At 40.1% G+C, this 19,311-nt stretch overlaps 3 protein-coding genes across 4 annotated transcripts; 2 read left to right on the top strand and 1 right to left on the bottom strand.

Annotated features, from left to right (window-relative positions):
- Positions 1–512: 512 nt before the first annotated feature.
- On the top strand, positions 513–3,578 carry LOC116019121 (phosphoglycerate kinase, chloroplastic). Its single transcript, XM_031259225.1, has 6 exons — positions 513–1,103; positions 1,455–1,532; positions 1,698–1,958; positions 2,172–2,489; positions 2,665–2,823; positions 3,097–3,578. Exons 1-6 carry the CDS (start codon positions 684–686, stop codon positions 3,304–3,306), a joined length of 1,446 nt encoding a protein of 481 aa, XP_031115085.1. The 5' UTR covers positions 513–683; the 3' UTR covers positions 3,307–3,578.
- A 366-nt stretch (positions 3,579–3,944) lies between these two features.
- Positions 3,945–6,677, top strand: LOC116019127 (phosphoglycerate kinase, cytosolic). 2 transcript variants are annotated; one of them, XM_031259244.1, is made up of 7 exons: positions 3,945–4,105; positions 4,223–4,434; positions 4,962–5,039; positions 5,135–5,395; positions 5,489–5,806; positions 5,973–6,131; positions 6,231–6,677. In XM_031259244.1, the coding sequence occupies exons 2-7, from the start codon at positions 4,240–4,242 to the stop codon at positions 6,423–6,425; spliced, it is 1,206 nt and encodes a 401-aa protein (XP_031115104.1). In that variant the 5' UTR covers positions 3,945–4,105; positions 4,223–4,239; the 3' UTR covers positions 6,426–6,677. The 2 variants fall into 2 exon arrangements, with proteins under 2 accessions (XP_031115104.1, XP_031115105.1); XM_031259245.1 differs by having other exon boundaries at positions 4,009–4,133.
- Positions 6,678–14,341: 7,664 nt separating this feature from the next.
- LOC116019129 (thiosulfate/3-mercaptopyruvate sulfurtransferase 2) lies at positions 14,342–19,020 on the bottom strand. The gene is made up of 12 exons (XM_031259247.1): positions 18,642–19,020; positions 17,965–18,153; positions 17,728–17,787; positions 17,535–17,597; positions 17,087–17,211; positions 16,830–16,992; positions 16,580–16,639; positions 16,152–16,210; positions 15,645–15,726; positions 15,249–15,312; positions 14,770–14,837; positions 14,342–14,649 (listed from the first exon to the last, which is right to left on the bottom strand). The coding sequence occupies exons 1-12, from the start codon at positions 18,750–18,752 to the stop codon at positions 14,539–14,541; spliced, it is 1,155 nt and encodes a 384-aa protein (XP_031115107.1). The 5' UTR covers positions 18,753–19,020; the 3' UTR covers positions 14,342–14,538.
- Positions 19,021–19,311: the final 291 nt, after the last annotated feature.

Genomic DNA, 19,311 nt, shown 5'->3' with positions numbered 1-19,311 from the left:
CGACCGTGAAAGTGCTTCCTTGCAATCTAATGATTCCACAAATCCTAGATCATGATCACATTGTAATAAGCCACTCCTTGTTGCTCTTAATGACTTCCGTAATTACTTTTGTTTGTTTAACATTTAAAATAACTAAATTAAATAAGAATTTGATAATAACCAACCAACTATAAACAAAATTAATTATCAAATAACACATTTAAAAAATCTGCAATAGTTAATGATCAAAGTGGTGGGAGGTGGTTGTTGGTGCCAAAGATTTGTGACTTCAAAGGGATTTTATTTTATTTTTGTTTATATTCTTGTGGGGAGGGGAGGGATTTCCAAGTTTCAACCACAAGAGAAGGTAGAGAACCAAAATCCACATAACACATTAAAAAAAAAAAACAATAATAATAAAGAGATGAAAGAAATCACAAAATTTTAGAAAAATAGGAAAATGAGGAGATGTCACAAAAGAGCCCGAAAATCATCGAACACCTCTACTAGGCGATAAGAAAAATCCAATCTAGTTCAATCCACACCTCACTCTCCAATCCACGTCCACACTCCACACATCATTTCCCTGTCGATTCCAATCTCTTGTTTTTTCACCATTTCCTTCTATAGAGCGAGTGGCCTTGGATCACTCAACTCCGACTGAGAGAGAAAGAGAGAGTGTGAAGAATCCAACACCACCAGCAATGGCATCTGCTTCCTACACTTTCTGCGGCATTCCGACCACCTCGTCTTCCGCCGCCTCTTCCTCTTCCTCTTCCAAGAGAGCCGTTATCACCCGCTTCCTCCCCAGGACTCCACTCCGCAGCCTTGGATTTGCCGCTGCCGCCGCTGACCCATTCTTCTCCCACCATGTCGCCACCCAGCTCCGATCCCTCAAGGCGTCCGCCAAGCCCGTCAGGGGTGTCGTTTCCATGGCAAAGAAGAGCGTGGGTGACCTCACCGCCGCTGATTTGAAGGGCAAGAAGGTCTTTGTCAGGGCCGATTTGAATGTCCCTCTCGATGACACCCAGAAAATCACTGATGACACTAGGATTAGAGCTGCCATCCCCACCATTAAGCACTTGATTTCCAATGGGGCTAAAGTCATTCTGTCCAGCCATCTGGTTAGTTGCATTCCTATTCCTATTCCTATTGCACCTTATGCTTTTGCCATGCTATTCAATGCACGAACTGAACTGCAGCTCTGATTTGCCCTGTCAATAAAAAGTTTCAACCTTTACAGACCCACTCACTGACTGACTATCCAGCTTTTACTTCTGCGTCTGTGAATTGTATTGTGAGATGATTTTTAATTACTGAAAATTAGATAGGACATTGCTACGGGCATAAAAGTTCAAAGATTGAGCCACAATATTCACCTTGTTCATCATGTTAACTTGCTAACATGCATTTCCTTAGCTTTATACATTATTGCATCCTTTACACTGATATGTCATTTTCTGTTGAAACTCCAGGGACGCCCCAAAGGTGTCACACCAAAATACAGCCTCGCTCCTCTTGTGCCCAGACTTTCTGAACTACTTGGAATTCAGGTACCTAAAGGTTAATTTTTTTATTTTTATTTTTTCTTCTGAGGAATCTGGAAAGAGGAAGGGATAAAATACAAGTTTCGCCAGCCTCTGTCTGTAATTATTACGTGCTGATCCTAGATTGAGCTAATTGGACTTGTTCTTCACTATATGCTTGCTTCTGAATAGGTGGTGAAAGCTGATGACTGCATTGGCCCAGAGGTTGAGAAATTGGTTGCTTCACTTCCTGATGGCGGTGTTCTTCTTCTTGAGAATGTGAGGTTCTACAAGGAAGAAGAGAAGAATGAACCTGAGTTTGCAAAGAAGCTTGCCTCATTGGCAGATCTTTTTGTCAATGATGCATTTGGTACTGCACATAGAGCACATGCCTCCACAGAGGGAGTTACTAAATTTTTGAAGCCCTCTGTTGCTGGTTTCCTTTTGCAAAAGGTTAGATTGCTTTTTGTTGCACTCCTGATATGATATTTCCTTATATCATATCATAGTGTTCGATAGCCTGCTCCTGCTATAAAGATATCTCTCCAAAGTTTGAATTGACAAATTGTAGAACTTAGAACGTTGCTGTTGCCTTTCTTTGTGCTATTTTCAGCCAGTCTATTATATCTGTTTCCACTCTCAATTTATTTTTGTTTTCTTTTACAGGAGTTGGATTATCTGGTTGGTGCAGTGTCAACCCCAAAGAGGCCATTTGCTGCTATTGTTGGGGGTTCAAAGGTTTCTTCCAAGATTGGAGTGATTGAGTCCCTTTTGGAGAAATGTGATATCTTGCTTCTGGGAGGAGGTATGATCTTCACGTTCTACAAGGCTCAAGGTCTTTCAGTGGGATCATCTCTTGTGGAAGAAGACAAACTAGGTCTTGCTACATCACTCCTTGAGAAGGCTAAAGCCAAGGGTGTCAGTCTATTGTTACCTACAGATGTGGTTATCGCAGATAAATTTGCTCCTGATGCAAACAGTAAGGTATGGTACACTCATTAAAACTTATCAAATACTCCGTGATAAATATAGCTGCTTTCTTTCTACTTGTGAATTAATCATTGTTTAATCTGACATGGGGGCCGGGGGGAATTGGAAGTAGTAGTGTTGTTGTTGTTCTCAATTTTTCTTATTACTAATAAAATATTACTTACTGCAGGTTGTTCCAGCATCTGCTATCCCAGACGGTTGGATGGGATTGGACATTGGACCGGACTCTGTCAAGACTTTCAATGATGCGTTGGAGACAACAAAAACTGTGATTTGGAATGGACCAATGGGAGTGTTTGAATTTGACAAATTTGCAGTAGGCACAGAGGTAAGAGCGAGCATATTATTATTGTAGTGAATCCCTCCCACAAGGAGGTTGTACAGTTTTGTTCATTAGTGCATAATGTGACACAAGTGGATTTGGGAATAGTTAGATGCTGAACCAAAATGGTATTGGTGCTGGCTGCAAATTTGGTTTAGATGATGCCATGAATGCCCCCTCCCTCCTGAAGCCAAGATTTTGGTATTTAAGATGAGGGTTTAGGGTGTTTGAACTAACAGAACACATAAAAGCTAAGCTTTTGTTGTTGTTGTGTTGCAGGCAGTAGCAAAGAAACTTGCTGAACTGAGTGGGAAAGGAGTGACCACCATTATCGGAGGTGGAGACTCAGTTGCAGCAGTAGAGAAAGTTGGAGTTGCTAGCGTGATGAGCCACATTTCAACCGGAGGTGGTGCTAGTTTGGAGCTGTTGGAAGGAAAGGAGCTCCCGGGCGTTATTGCTCTTGACGAGGCTGTCCCTGTTGCCGCATGAGAGACAATCCTTCCAACTTCCCCTTCCCCTTCTTTTGTAGCTCTTGTTAACTAAGTATTACCTTACCTTACCTTACCTTAAATACACACCCACCCTTTTTTGCATTTTGTTTTTTGTCTGTCAGTCAGTGTGTGTTCAGTACTTCAGTTCTGTTCGAAATAACAACCCCCGATCCGATGAGCCGAAACAGTTTTCAGTTTGTGTATTGGGATATATATAAAAAAAATATTGTACCTCAATTTGGTAGTTTAATTCTTTCAAACTTGTTGTCATCTCCTCTTGCCTCCTTTCTGTTTTTCGTCTCTAAATCTATTTAATCATCACCCATAATTTATTACTGCACATTAAATATATCGAAAATTCTAAAAATATCATATTACTAAAAACATAATAAAGCTAAGCTACCGTGGCTCGATACTGGTGCAAATTGAACACGGTGCTTGTGAAAAAAAAATTGATTTACAAGGAGGAGAAATGGAAGCGGATGACGTTGGGGGCGCACATAGAGTAGAGTGGATTCCAGAATGGAATATGCTTTTGGTTCGATTCTAGAAAACTCCGTGCCACTACTACGGGCTGGTTAAACATAAGCCCATCGTATTCGGGAAAGAAACGAAAGCCACTTGTTTGTGTCCACGAAATACGAATACTTCGCTCGCTCGCTACCTACGCCTTTCATATTTGGACTTTTTTGTTTATATATAATTTCCTAAACCTACTCATTTCCCCTCTGTATCGATCATAATAACCTTGACATTTCCGATAACGTCTCTGACCTAAGCGTGCGTTGTTGTGACTTGTGAGTAATCTCCTCCGATCCGATCCGATCCGATCCTCCGTCTCTCTCTCTTTTTAGTGTGTTTGCATATGTATATGTGTGTTATTTTATTTACTTGAGTGGTACTTTGGTGTGAAGGTGTTTGCTTTGAAACAATGGCCACGAAGAAGAGTGTTGGATCCCTGAAGGAGGCGGATCTGAAGGGAAAGAGAATTTTCGTTAGGGTGGATCTCAACGTTCCGTTGGACGAAAACTTGAAAATCACCGATGACACCAGAGTCCGCGCCGCGGTCCCCACTATCAAGTACCTCGTTCAACACGGTGCTCGTGTCATCCTTTCTTCACATCTCGTAAGCGCCACTTCACTTTCACTCTATCTTTCTGAAGCATATTGTTTCGTTAATGATTTGTTTCATTTGACCTTAGATCTTAGATTTCTGCAGTATGTGCAGCTACAATGTCTAGGTTTTTTTTTTTTTTTAAATAAATATAAATGTTTGAGTAACGAGTTGTTTTATTTCGATTTTATTTATGTATATTAAGCCCGTTTTGTATATTTCCATCCTATGTTGATATTCTTGGCTCATAAATTTCAGCTCCCAATGTAGAGATTATTTTCCTCTACATCTTTGAGACTATTTTCTTTAAAACAAAAAACTCTACGTGCTTTTAAAACTATTGATAGTCGTTGATTTCACTTCAGGAAGGCCTACAAAATCTCTTAAAGATGAAGCCAATAACTTCCAAGGCTCATCGAATTCAAACAAGCATATATAAACTCTCTATAGCTTGCTCTATGTCACTGCATTTCTAGATGGCCGACATTTTATTCTGAGTTTTCTGTGTATTCTCTGATTGCTTGAGTTATTGGTTTTAGGGACGTCCAAAAGGAGTCACACCCAAGTACAGCTTGAAGCCCCTTGTACCTAGACTTTCTGAACTTCTTGGAATTGAGGTTTGTTTGGTGTTTCCCTTGATGCCATTGACCCTCATTGATTTTTCAAAATAATACTTTTAAAAAATTAATCCAAATTTTTTGCTTTTTGATAGGTCAAGATGGCTAATGATTGCATTGGTGAAGAAGTGGTGAAAATGGTTGCTGAACTTCCAGATGGTGGTGTTTTGCTGCTGGAGAATGTGAGATTCTATAAAGAGGAAGAGAAGAATGATCCTGAATTTGCAAAGAAGCTTGCATCCCTAGCAGACTTGTATGTTAATGATGCATTTGGAACTGCCCATAGAGCTCATGCCTCCACTGAGGGAGTTGCTAAGTACTTGAAGCCTGCTGTAGCCGGGTTCCTTATGCAGAAGGTATTTGAATGGCTATTTTGGAAATTTTAGAGGCTACTGTCTTGCAAAAATTGTCCATAATTGCTCACTTCCATACATCTTTTGCTACCTCAGGAGCTTGACTATTTAGTTGGGGCTGTGTCAAACCCTAAGAAGCCATTTGCTGCAATTGTTGGTGGTTCAAAGGTGTCCACTAAAATTGCTGTGATCGAGTCACTGTTGGAAAAGGTTGACTTGCTATTGCTTGGTGGAGGTATGATCTTTACTTTCTACAAGGCTCAAGGATACCAGGTTGGATCCTCGCTCCTGGAGGAGGACAAGCTCGGGTTAGCCACATCCCTCATTGAGAAGGCCAAGACTAAGGGAGTGTCATTGTTGCTTCCTACTGATGTGGTAGTTGCAGACAAGTTTGCCGCTGATGCTAACAGCAAGGTTTCACTCTCCTAATTCTCTTATTTTAATAATATTGGTTTCAGGTTTGGTGCCTTAATGGTTTGTAGAAAATGTGCACACATATGTATGTATGTATATTACTGTAGTTTTAACAAGTTTAAATGCTTGGAAAATGAACTCTTGCTGGCATTGTTGGAATTTTCAGGTGGTTAAAGCCTCAGAAATTCCTGATGGCTGGATGGGTTTAGATGTTGGACCAGACACAATCAAGTCATTCGGTGAGGCTTTGGATACCACCAAAACCATCATTTGGAATGGACCTATGGGTGTGTTTGAGTTTGACAAGTTTGCTGCTGGAACAGAGGTATATTAATTATGAATTATGATGATAAAGTATGGGACTCACACTGTACGTGCCGCTAGCTAAGCTGATCTTTGATTATTTTACTTTCCGACTTCCCAGGCCATTGCAAAGAAATTGGCAGAGCTTAGTGAAAAGGGAGTGACTACAATCATTGGAGGTGGTGACTCTGTTGCGGCTGTTGAGAAGGTTGGGCTTGCAGAGAAGATGAGCCATATCTCAACTGGAGGTGGTGCTAGCCTGGAGCTTCTAGAGGGGAAAGTGCTTCCTGGAGTTCTTGCCCTGGACGAAGCTTGAGCTGGCTGCTCCCTCCTTTGTTCCTACGCTTTGTGTTTTGCTTACATTTACATTTGAGTTGTGTAGTGTCTGGGGTAAGACCAGATCGGATTAGGAGGGATGGGTAGAGTTTCCTCAAAAATAAATAAATTTATTGCCCCTTGGGGCTTTGTTTTGCACTGAGATGAAAAACCAGTTTATGTAGCTTGTTGCATTTTTTTTGCTTTATACAGCTACAAATCAATCTCAAGTGAATTTGCTTTCTTTCTACTATCTCTTCTGCCTTATTGAATCATTCTATCTTTATTATTTACTGTTGTAATATCATTCCGACCTGACTTCTTATGTCATAAGCCGTAGCGAAAGTAAAAAGTAAAGACTCTGTATCGATTAAAATAGCTGCCGTGCCGTTTTCTCCGTTCTCACTCTAGAGCAGATCGCAAATATACGAGGTTTTCACTGATCTCTGCCTGTTAATGTCGCTCGAAGAAGACGATCTCCTTGCAAGAAGTAAGAAGAAGACAAAGACATTGCAAGATCAACAGAGTGTCACCCAAGTCTTGAGTGACGGTATGGAGGGAATCGAATCTTCCACCGAAACCCAACAAAGGGAAATGGAGACAGCACCAAAGGTCTCCTATAGTGAGATACTGGCTGGCTCCACAGCTAACAAGAATGGTGACGACGAAGTTTCGGATGACGAAGAGACGGAAGGAGAGAAGGAGGAACCCGGATGTCCTATCATCAGATTATCCAAGGAGGAGAAACGAAACCTAAGACGCCCATGGAAGCAGTCTCTGATTATCAAAGTCTTGGGAAGAAAAGTGGGCTACAACTACCTCCACAACAGAATCAAGGCGATTTGGAAACCAAAAAGCAGAATGGAACTTGTGGCATTGGATAACGACTACTTTGTCGTTAAATTTGGTTCGGTGGATGACTACGAACGTGTAAAATACGGTGGACCTTGGATGGTCATGGACCATTACCTCATGGTGAAAGAATGGACTCCCAATTTCGACGCAGCCCGGGAGGTTACAGAGAAGGTTTTAGTCTGGGTAAGGTTTCCCTCACTACCAATAGAGTACTACAACAACGGATTCCTGGAAAAGATTGGGAAAAAGATTGGAAGACCAATCAGAACTGATGAAGCTACGAACCTAGTTTCTAGAGGAAAATTTGCAAGAATGTGTGTTGAGGTGGATATCACGAAACCTCTACTTGCAAAGTTCATTCTAAGAAAGAAAGTTAGGCGAATTGAATATGAGGGGTTACACTTAATCTGCTTTCACTGTGGGGCATATGGACACAAAGAAGAGGTGTGCCCGTTGATCATTCCATCTCAGAGCGAGAAACAGGGACTGCCGCCGGCGAACGAGGAAGAAGGTGCGACGATGAACAGTAACGGAAGGAAGACAGTGACTGTCAGAGAAGTCACATCAGAAAGTCTCACGTCGTGGCAGACAAAGCAACAACAGAGGAATGGAAACGTCTAGAGGAGAAGGGCTCATTGGAGTCATTGGGAAGACCACCACACCGACTCCCAAGGTAAATGCCAACAGCTACAATACTAGGTTTGCAGTGCTGGACACGGGAGAAGCTGAAATTGAGCAGGCCCAGGAGGTTATGGAAGAGATATTAATTCAAAGCCCAAAAAATAAAAGCCCAACAACAAAGAGCCCTTTAAGCAGTAAAGGCAAAAGGCCAAGCGTTCAAATTAGTGAGAAGCAAATAATTAATGATAAAGAACCTTGGGCAAAAAGGGGCAGTAACACGAGTGCCATTAGAGAACATCCCCAAAGAAATGGTGAATGCAGTGGTCGAAACATGCAAGCAGCTGCCCAAGCAGAGCACACAGTGGTTCGAGGTAACAACACTAATGGAGGTAACGTTAGCATTACGGTGGTCACTCATGAAAGTGATGAGCAATTCTTCGGGGTTCCGGAAACCATGAATGAGGAACATCACAATGATCCACCGGACCCTCTAGTCGACTCCATGGACGAGGACCCCTCCTCTGGTGACACTCGGGACCCCATTTGCACCTCCAAGGAGGATGTAATGGAGGTCTAAGTTCTTGTTGTTGTGCCTTTTGCTACTTTACTGTTTGTGTGTTCTTCCTTTTGGTCTTCCCGTGTTTTGCTGTTTTGTCTTTTTCCCATGTCGATCGTTTGTTGGAATTGCCAAGGGGCAGCGTCTAAGGCCTTCCTTAGAGCTGCCAAGAACATTGTTACCACCCACAACCCCACCATGGTCTGCCTTGTGGAACCAAAAATTTCTGGTTCTCATGCTGATGCAATCTGTCGAAAATTGAACTTTGACGAATGGATGAGAATAGAAGCTATAGGATTCAGTGGAGGAATTTGGGTCATGTGGAGAAACACTTGGAAAGTACAAATCTTGTTCACCCATCCCCAGTTTGCATTAATGCNAAAAGAAAACACTCTCATAGAGGCTTCATGTTTCACGCTGCATGGACACTTCATGAGAAATTTGAGAGAATTATCAAAGACACTTGGAAAGTGGATAAGGATCTCAAGAGCAACCTAGAGGAAACTGCAATAGCTCTCATTAAGTGGAACAAAAATGAGCTTGGCACAACAAGAAATCGAAAGAGAAGAATTGAGGCAAGGTTGGAAGGAATTAAAAAATCCATGAGCAAATCAAGAAGCAATGGTCTCATCAAGTTGGAGTCTAAACTAAGAAAAGAGTTGGATGTGGTCCTACATGAAGAAGAGCTGTATTGGTACCAAAGATCTAGAGAGCAATGGATCACTTCAGGAGACCGTAACACCAAATTTTACCATTTAGCAACCAAGGTTAAAAGATCGCGTAACTCTTGCAGAAGTTTTATCAATGATGAAGGAGAGAGGATCTATGATGAGGATGGGCTAAAGAACTTGGTAAAAAATTTTATGTCAACCTCTTTACTAAAGACGAACACCAAGAACATGAGTTGTGCCCCAAAAATGCTTTCCCCAGACTTAGTGAGCAGGATTGGGCTANAAAAGAAAACACTCTCATAGAGGCTTCATGTTTCACGCTGCATGGACACTTCATGAGAAATTTGAGAGAATTATCAAAGACACTTGGAAAGTGGATAAGGATCTCAAGAGCAACCTAGAGGAAACTGCAATAGCTCTCATTAAGTGGAACAAAAATGAGCTTGGCACAACAAGAAATCGAAAGAGAAGAATTGAGGCAAGGTTGGAAGGAATTAAAAAATCCATGAGCAAATCAAGAAGCAATGGTCTCATCAAGTTGGAGTCTAAACTAAGAAAAGAGTTGGATGTGGTCCTACATGAAGAAGAGCTGTATTGGTACCAAAGATCTAGAGAGCAATGGATCACTTCAGGAGACCGTAACACCAAATTTTACCATTTAGCAACCAAGGTTAAAAGATCGCGTAACTCTTGCAGAAGTTTTATCAATGATGAAGGAGAGAGGATCTATGATGAGGATGGGCTAAAGAACTTGGTAAAAAATTTTATGTCAACCTCTTTACTAAAGACGAACACCAAGAACATGAGTTGTGCCCCAAAAATGCTTTCCCCAGACTTAGTGAGCAGGATTGGGGCCCCAAAAATGCTTTCCCCAGACTTAGTGAGCAGGATTGGGCTAACATGAACACAGATTGCACTGAGGAGGAAGTCAAAAAGGCCCTCTTTGAGATGGAACCTTATAAAGCACCGGGAAAAAAGGCCCTCTTTGAGATGGAACCTTATAAAGCACCGGGACCGGACGGCTTCCACGCTGCTTTCTATCAAAAAATGTGGAAAGTGGTGGAATTAATCTCACTAATCAAACGAGGGATTTCCTTAAACAAGGCATCTTGCCGGCTGGGCTCAATGACACTCTAATTGCATTGATCCCTAAAAACAAAAACCCGGAATGCATTAGCCAATTTCGCCCCATTAGCCTCTGCAATGTGTCCTACAAAGTCATCACCAAAGTTATTCTCAATAAAGCCAAAGACATTCTAAGGAAAGTCATTGGCCCTGAACAAAGTAGTTTCGTCCCCGGCAGACAAATCACTGATAACATTGTGATATTCCAAGAGACCATCCATTCTATGAGAAAGAAAACGGGAAATAAGGCCCAAATGATTATAAAAATTGACCTTCAAAAAGCGTATGACCGGATTTCTTGGAACTTCATCAAGGAAACTCTTGAGGAAGCTGGCTTCACTCGGGAGTGGAAGGAAATATTCATGAAATGCATCGAGACAACAAGACTGTCAATCCTGTGGAATGGAGAACAACTTGATTGGATTGTCCTGGAGAGGGGTATAAGACAAGGGGACTCCATATCACCCTATATATTTGTGCGATGTATGGAGAGATTTGGCCATTTGATCAAGGAAGCAGCTGCTGAGGGATTCGTATCTCAAGGTATGACCCTACTCTCACACATCTCTTCTTTGCTGACGACTTGGTTTTATTTGCAGAGGCAACAGAAGAACAAGCTGATGTTATAAACAAATGCTTGGAGAGGTTTTGCAAGGCTTCTGGACAGCAAATTAACCTCCAGAAATCCCAAGTATTCTTTTCCAAAAACACAAGCAATGAGGTGGCAAGCAGAGTCTCAAATAGGTTGGGAATCAATCAAACTTCAAACCTTGGTAAATATTTGGGAGTTCCAACCATCCATGGTAGGATCTCCAAATCTTATTTTCTACAGATCATAGAGCGCATCAACGACAGGTTGAAGGGGTGGAAGGCAAAGACACTATCCTTCGTTGGAAGAAGAATCCTTGCTCAGTCTGTACTAAACACCATCCCTTATTACAGCATGCAAACTACCTGGTTTCCTATGGGTGTTTGCGAGGAAATTGAACGGAAAATCAGGAATTTTCTTTGGAACGGAGGGAGGGGTGACAACGGTATCCATTTGGTCAATTGGAACACAATAACCAAATGTAAGGAGAAAGGTGGTTTGGGCATCCGACGAATACGGGAAATGAATATGGCTTTTATGGCTAAGATGGGGTGGAGACTACAAAACGAATAGGGCAACTTATGGGCAGAAATCCTTACCAAAAAGTATATTGGGCAAAATTCTGCGACAATCGTTTGGAGNTTTGAGATGGAACCTTATAAAGCACCGGGACCGGACGGCTTCCACGCTGCTTTCTATCAAAAAATGTGGAAAGTGGTGGAATTAATCTCACTAATCAAACGAGGGATTTCCTTAAACAAGGCATCTTGCCGGCTGGGCTCAATGACACTCTAATTGCATTGATCCCTAAAAACAAAAACCCGGAATGCATTAGCCAATTTCGCCCCATTAGCCTCTGCAATGTGTCCTACAAAGTCATCACCAAAGTTATTCTCAATAAAGCCAAAGACATTCTAAGGAAAGTCATTGGCCCTGAACAAAGTAGTTTCGTCCCCGGCAGACAAATCACTGATAACATTGTGATATTCCAAGAGACCATCCATTCTATGAGAAAGAAAACGGGAAATAAGGCCCAAATGATTATAAAAATTGACCTTCAAAAAGCGTATGACCGGATTTCTTGGAACTTCATCAAGGAAACTCTTGAGGAAGCTGGCTTCACTCGGGAGTGGAAGGAAATATTCATGAAATGCATCGAGACAACAAGACTGTCAATCCTGTGGAATGGAGAACAACTTGATTGGATTGTCCTGGAGAGGGGTATAAGACAAGGGGACTCCATATCACCCTATATATTTGTGCGATGTATGGAGAGATTTGGCCATTTGATCAAGGAAGCAGCTGCTGAGGGATTCGTATCTCAAGGTATGACCCTACTCTCACACATCTCTTCTTTGCTGACGACTTGGTTTTATTTGCAGAGGCAACAGAAGAACAAGCTGATGTTATAAACAAATGCTTGGAGAGGTTTTGCAAGGCTTCTGGACAGCAAATTAACCTCCAGAAATCCCAAGTATTCTTTTCCAAAAACACAAGCAATGAGGTGGCAAGCAGAGTCTCAAATAGGTTGGGAATCAATCAAACTTCAAACCTTGGTAAATATTTGGGAGTTCCAACCATCCATGGTAGGATCTCCAAATCTTATTTTCTACAGATCATAGAGCGCATCAACGACAGGTTGAAGGGGTGGAAGGCAAAGACACTATCCTTCGTTGGAAGAAGAATCCTTGCTCAGTCTGTACTAAACACCATCCCTTATTACAGCATGCAAACTACCTGGTTTCCTATGGGTGTTTGCGAGGAAATTGAACGGAAAATCAGGAATTTTCTTTGGAACGGAGGGAGGGGTGACAACGGTATCCATTTGGTCAATTGGAACACAATAACCAAATGTAAGGAGAAAGGTGGTTTGGGCATCCGACGAATACGGGAAATGAATATGGCTTTTATGGCTAAGATGGGGTGGAGACTACAAAACGAATAGGGCAACTTATGGGCAGAAATCCTTACCAAAAAGTATATTGGGCAAAATTCTGCGACAATCGTTTGGAGGGAAAAGCAGGGGTGTTCGAATTTGTGGAAAGGAATTGTTAGGAATTGCAGTTTAATTAATCAAGGCGGTGGAAACGCGAATAGTGACTGCAGTTTAATTAATCAAGGCGGTGGAAACGCGAATAGTGACTTTCATAGTAATAGCTTGGACCTTAGGAATGGTAACGAGCCCAATCATAGTAATAGCTTGGACCTTAGGAATGGTAACGAGCCCAACAGAAAATTCTCCATCGCAAGAGCTTATGAGGACGCGATCAACGATGAGGAAACTCCTAATGACAATGATTGGGACGCGATCAACGATGAGGAAACTCCTAATGACAATGATTGTGTGACAATTTGGAAACTTAAGATTCCCAACAAAATCTGTGCGTTTCTTTGGCTCTTGAAACACAACAGAATTATGACAAACGTTGAAAGATGCAGAAGGGGGTTTACAATGCATGACATGTGTGATGTTTGTTGCGAAGGAAGAGAAGATAACAATCATATCTTTAGAGTTTGCAGAGCTGCGGAAAACATTTGGAGAGCTTTCATCCCGAGAAGCGAAAGACAACGCCTGGATAGAATGAACTTTGAGGAATGGTTGTCAACTAATCTTTGCGGAAAGGTGGAGTCTAGAACAAGAAGAGACTGGAGCACAACTTTTGCAATTATCATGTGGTGGTTATGGAAGTGGCGTAACGAGGTGGTCTTTCGTGATCATCACTGGGAGTTACAACAAAAGATCGATTGGCTTAGAGAGCAAGAAATGGAGACCAGAAGAGCTTTTGCAAAATCAATTCAACTAGGAAGCATTCAAGGAAACCTTGTCGACAGAAAGATCAAATGGCAAAAACAAACTAATTCCACAATTGTGCTCAATGTTGATGGTGCCTTTACAGGAAATCACTCGACTGCTGGAGGAGGTGCGGTTCTTAGAGACCATAAAGGAAACTGGATGGAAGGCTGCTCTTTTTCTTTTCACGCCAGTAACCCACTAGAGGCTGAGCTCACTGCACTTTATCTAGCCTTGCAATGGACAGCAACTAAAGGAATCCTCGACATGGAGATTCAAAGCGACAGTAAGGAGTTGACCAAGTGTCTTAATGAGAACAGTCGGGGAGGGAACAACATGGGGCAGTTGGGGATTAAATGCAGAGATCTCATCCGGAAAAGTGGGAATTCTTCTCTGGTGCATATATTCCGTGAACAAAACACTGTTGCGGATTATTTAGCAAAGCATGGGTGCAATTCTAGAGAGATCATGACCCTTTTTGTTTCACCCCCTCCCGGATGCATTAACTTTGTGTATAACGATCAACTAGGGGCTGTTTGCGATCGTCTCATTCTTGAGACGGTGTAGGCTGTTTTGTTTATGAGACTCAGCCTGGGGTTTCCCCTCTATATTGTATTGCAAAAAAAAAAAAAAAAAAAAAAAAAAAAAAAAANAAAAAAAAAAAAAAAAAAAAAAAAAAAAAAGCATCCAGAATACACAGTTGAAATTATAGCTTCCTCTTGCAAGGGGGGAGAATAGAGAAACTGATAACTTTTATACCCACCCACCGGGTTAGGTGGACAATATTCATTCAATCACAACTTGTTTAGACTAAAAAATAACCAGGTACGTTAAAAAACGTAAACACATTTTTCCAATCCCACATCCAACAACTGAACAGTAGGGATGTCTTCTTAGATCACAAAATCATGGCTCCTGAGCTTCAGAAGTGGAGACCGGGGTTTCAGGATTTGCTCCCCATTCAGTCCATGAGCCATCGTAGACTGCAACATCAGTTTTCCCTAGTCGATGAAGTCCCTGAAAAGATAAAAATGGCAATGGCTTTTATATACGATGCGTGCTACTATAAGCATGCCTAAGAAAAAAAAAACCATAACTTGTTTAAAACTCATATAAGGGAGGAAGGGAGAAAGATACCAATGCAAGAATGCAAGCAGTAACGCCAGTGCCACATGAAGTTACTATAGGGCTGTCCAGAGAGATCCCTGACAAAAGATAAGGCAACCAAGAATGTGAATAAAAAGACACGGGAAATTATTGTGTATTCAAAAGTTGCTAAACTACTCTACATGCGAAAATCAAGAAAGATTTAAGTGAAGGTATCTTTATTTCTCAAATAAAACAATTAACAAAAAAAAAAAGCTTTAAACCATTGACAATGCTGGATCTACTCTGCAAATGGCCAAACTTGAACCAGGAAATGCTTTAACAAATCAAATGGATGCAAAAGGCTTAGGTATAAAACAAAGGAGGACAACTTAACCATAAAATGTCCAACTTTTATGCACATAACAAGGCAGTAAAAATCCACATAACTTTCCAACAAAAGCAAAATTTTGCTTCACTAAAAAAATCTTAACATACTCTAGATTACTACTCCTGAAGCTTATTCTTACCTTCTTGGTCGAATTTTTTCTTCAGCTCCTCTGCAGATAAGAGTGTCTGGGAACCATTTAACATCTGCCAAAAGGCAAGCACAAAGTGGTACACGTATTTGAATGCTCCATAGTACAATAGTTCGAATTAAACACATGGAAACAGAAGCAACATTCACAAATAACTTGTCAGAGTAGACTGATGTTATCTGATATATGTACCTTCTAAATAGTGACAAACTTTAAAAGATGTATCTAGCAATAAACTAAATTGTGTGCTACTGAGAGGAGTTTGCTTTTGTTGAATATTTTTCATCACTAATTCTTTTTTTTTTTTTTAGAGAATTGCTCTAAGCATCATCCACGCCTAAAATCTTCAAAAAGATCATTAGTTACCACTAACTAACAGTCCTTTACCTGTGTAAAAGGAATGCATTTGCTACCAGGAACATGTCCACTCCGTATTCCTTTTCGAGGCTCTGGTGCAACCCCATCAAATCTGCAAAGGATTTAGCTCTTATATAAAAAATTTCATATAAACTACATTTTCTAAAATCACATCAACAATTCTTCAGAATGCATTTTTTGTAATCTTTATCTTTATATACATAAAAGCCTTTTCATATAATTATTTAAGAGCCATAAATACAATCTTCAATCATATTCGGTTTAAACCCAAATGATTGGTGAGTTAGTGAGTAGCAAGGGACTGTGAGAGAATGAATAAACAAGTTGCTTCATTATTTTTGCTAATTAAGTTACTATTTATCTGGCCAACCACACAAGGATTAAAAAATTGTAATCCTTTATTAATGATCTCAAAAAAAAAAAAAAACTGGCAAACAAAGTGCAACCTCTTCTAAAAGAATTGTGACAAATGCAAGATGCAGCAAACTGGTAAGATATATGCTGACCAAAGTATACCTAGCTTTTGATCGAGCATCTATATGCTGATGTGACTTTTCCTCAATGTTGTTCAAAACCTGAAAGTGCAAAGGAAGGTCTTGAAATTGAGAAAGGCAAATAGCATAGCATTTACAGAATTGAATAGCCAATTAGATGGAGAAACATCAAGGAGTGTGTGGTAAAACCAAATATAAACTATAGGGCATGCCTGTTTTTCATGCAAGTATACAATCATAAATGTGAAAACATTCTTAAGAGAATGCTAATATGCTAGGAAGTTTATTCATGATAAAGATAAAAAGGTATTTATCTGCAATATCACATATTTTAGCCTCTAAATTTCACTATGCACTAGGTAATCAATCTAGACCTCCATGCCAATGCAACAGTCTCCAAAACAAGCTCAAAATTTTATCATGAAGCAATTAAAGAAGTAAAAGACAGACCTGCTCAAGTGTCCAGACAAGATGTGGCTGAAACTTGGTCAGAAATGTGATAGGTACAACCTGCAAATATAGAAGTTTGTTAGCATATATGTTTACCAATTATGAATTATATAGCTGACAGGCACCTAAATGTAAACTGAAATAATAGAAGAAAATGCTAGTCAACTCAGACTACAAATTTTAAAAATCACAGGTTATCGCAAGAACCAGAAATGAGTACGAGGAATTTGCATGTCAAATATTCACTTACTGTATGTCCTTTATATACTTTCTCAATTGCCTCACTGGCAGCACTAGCTTTCAAAATTGCATCACCAGATGCACTTGATTCAACATCATATCCAGAAGCACGCCATCTAGGCAAGCCTCCATCTAAAACCCAAACTCGATCATGCCCAAAAACTCGAAACATCCTGCTTAAGCATTCTAAAATTAATATATAACCCATACAAAACAGGTGCACTGAAGAACCAAACTCATTTAACTGAAAAATGAATCCAAACTCACCACCAAACACGGGCTGCACTGAAGATTCCCTTCCCATCATAGACAACCACCCCATCTTTGTTCTCAATACCAAGAGCAGAGACAGCAGCAGCAAATGCTTCTTCTGATGGCAACATATGTGGCAGCTGATACATCATTCAAAATTAGAGCTTTGTGTATCACAAGGGGAAAAAATAGCTAATCAATCTAACAAAGTTTATCAAATGGATTTTGAGTCTTGAGTGTATTTCAAATGTTGAAAATTTTTGTTATATAACTGACAAAATGTAACACCTTTCCTTATCTCCAGTGAAGTGGAGAAATAATTTCCAGATGAAAGACATTCAAACTAGAGAAAAGAGGTACTCATGCACTACAGATCTCATTAAACGAGAGAATGCCAATTTGTTCAGCAGCAATTTTATTAATTGAAAGAGAGCAGGGAACAAGTAAAGATGAGAAATCTTACATTAGTAGTTCGATCAGCTATGCCGTCTAAGTCAAAGAACAGTGCACCAGGAATGTGTGCCACCTGTTACAATAAGATGTAACAAATATTGTGAATAGAAACACTCTTCAGTTATAAAGTAAAACACTATAGTACAGACTGCCTAATCAAGTATGGAAGCAAATCTAATCCAAAGTTCATAGGTATTCAGTACCTGATACTCTTGAAGTGGATTTCTCTGCTCATCTGGCATGTACCAGGATGCATCCAATACCTGAAATAACAATTAATATCAAATACTATAATGAACAACACAGAGTAGTTTATACTTTATAGAAAACCTCAGAATTTGATCTCAGAAGTAGATTTGATATAGGAAACCAGAATAGATTAGTCCTAAGACATCAAGTTTTATCAGTGCATCTCACAGAAAACAAAGCCACAGTCTAACCTTCATATCAGGATCTCGGAGTTTAGTGTGCAGCCAGTCAACTGACACAACAGGTTCAGTTGTTGTCAAGGATGCTGGTGAGAATGATATTTGAGCCCCAGACAGTGATGAAGCCATGCGAAAAGCAACAGAACTGGCAACCTGATATGATAAGTGGGAGAAAGATGCTTGCGAGTACAATGGCCTATTCTGTTAGCAACAAAAGAAAAAACATTGTGTTCATGAGCTCTTATCTCTAAATAAGTAATACATGAAACTAAATATCTATACAAACCGAAGTAAATAGGTGCCAAAGCATAAAGTACACAAGTGGGCTCAACACCAGTGCTTTTCTTCTTTTTTTTTTTTTTACTTGATGCCCATACAAAACACGATTGTGTAGTCCCAATAAAAGAAACACTAAGAGAATACAAAATTTCAAACTTTACACACAATAATGAACCGAAATATGAGCAGAACCAACCAAGTGATACAAAATCATCAATCAAACAATATCACAGACGTCCAGACGGCAATACCAAATCGATGAAGTAAATCAAACTGAAGAAATAAAGACTGGAAATTTATATATATAACATCACATACGGTAATGATTAAGGAGTGCAGACTACAGACAGCACGCAGCATGTATAGTATAGAAATAAAGGCAATCAAGCAAAGATGAAGAAGAAACTTACGAGAAAGGAAGACTTGAATTGGAGCTTGCGGAAGATGGCGGATGAAGAAGAAGAAGGATAAAAAACACAGCGGGTGGCAAATAGAGTTCTAGCGAAAACGGAAGATGCCATTAAAGTCACGGGATATAGAACATAGACGGAGAGAGAGAGAGAGAGAGAGAGGGGGGGGATTTCTTGTCCGGTTCTGAATTGGATGAAAAGGAGAGAGTATACTATGCGGTGCGTATTAGATCAAATCAAATCAGTATCAGTATCAAAAGAAACAAGAATCCAGCAACCGTTGCCACTGAGGGAGATGAGTGATGATGATGAACTGTCACCGCGACGCGGGCATCAGCTGCAGCCAACAGTGGCGGAGTTGTAGACTCGTAGGTATAATTGTACTAATGAGGGATTTATATTTATACATATTGTGGACTAAAATCCTGTAAAATTTTTATTAGGAATAATAAACTCTAATGTAATATCTTTATTACATTGTGAATATAATCCTACTTGTTTTTAGATTGCATCGTACTGAATCTGTCCAGCTACACTAAAAAGTGATATTCAAAATCTTATTAACTTTTTAAACTTTCTCTACGATATTTTTTTTTTCTGTAAAGTAGAGATATTTTTCACCTATTATTGTATTTAAGTAGGTTGCCAAAGAGAGAATTAACTCCAAATC

Source organism: Ipomoea triloba, chromosome 5 (assembly GCF_003576645.1).
Source record: "Ipomoea triloba cultivar NCNSP0323 chromosome 5, ASM357664v1".
NCBI classification, from domain to species: domain Eukaryota; kingdom Viridiplantae; phylum Streptophyta; class Magnoliopsida; order Solanales; family Convolvulaceae; genus Ipomoea; species Ipomoea triloba.
The sequence above is the reverse complement of the archived record's forward strand: the minus strand, read 5'-3'. Positions and strand labels throughout refer to the sequence as shown.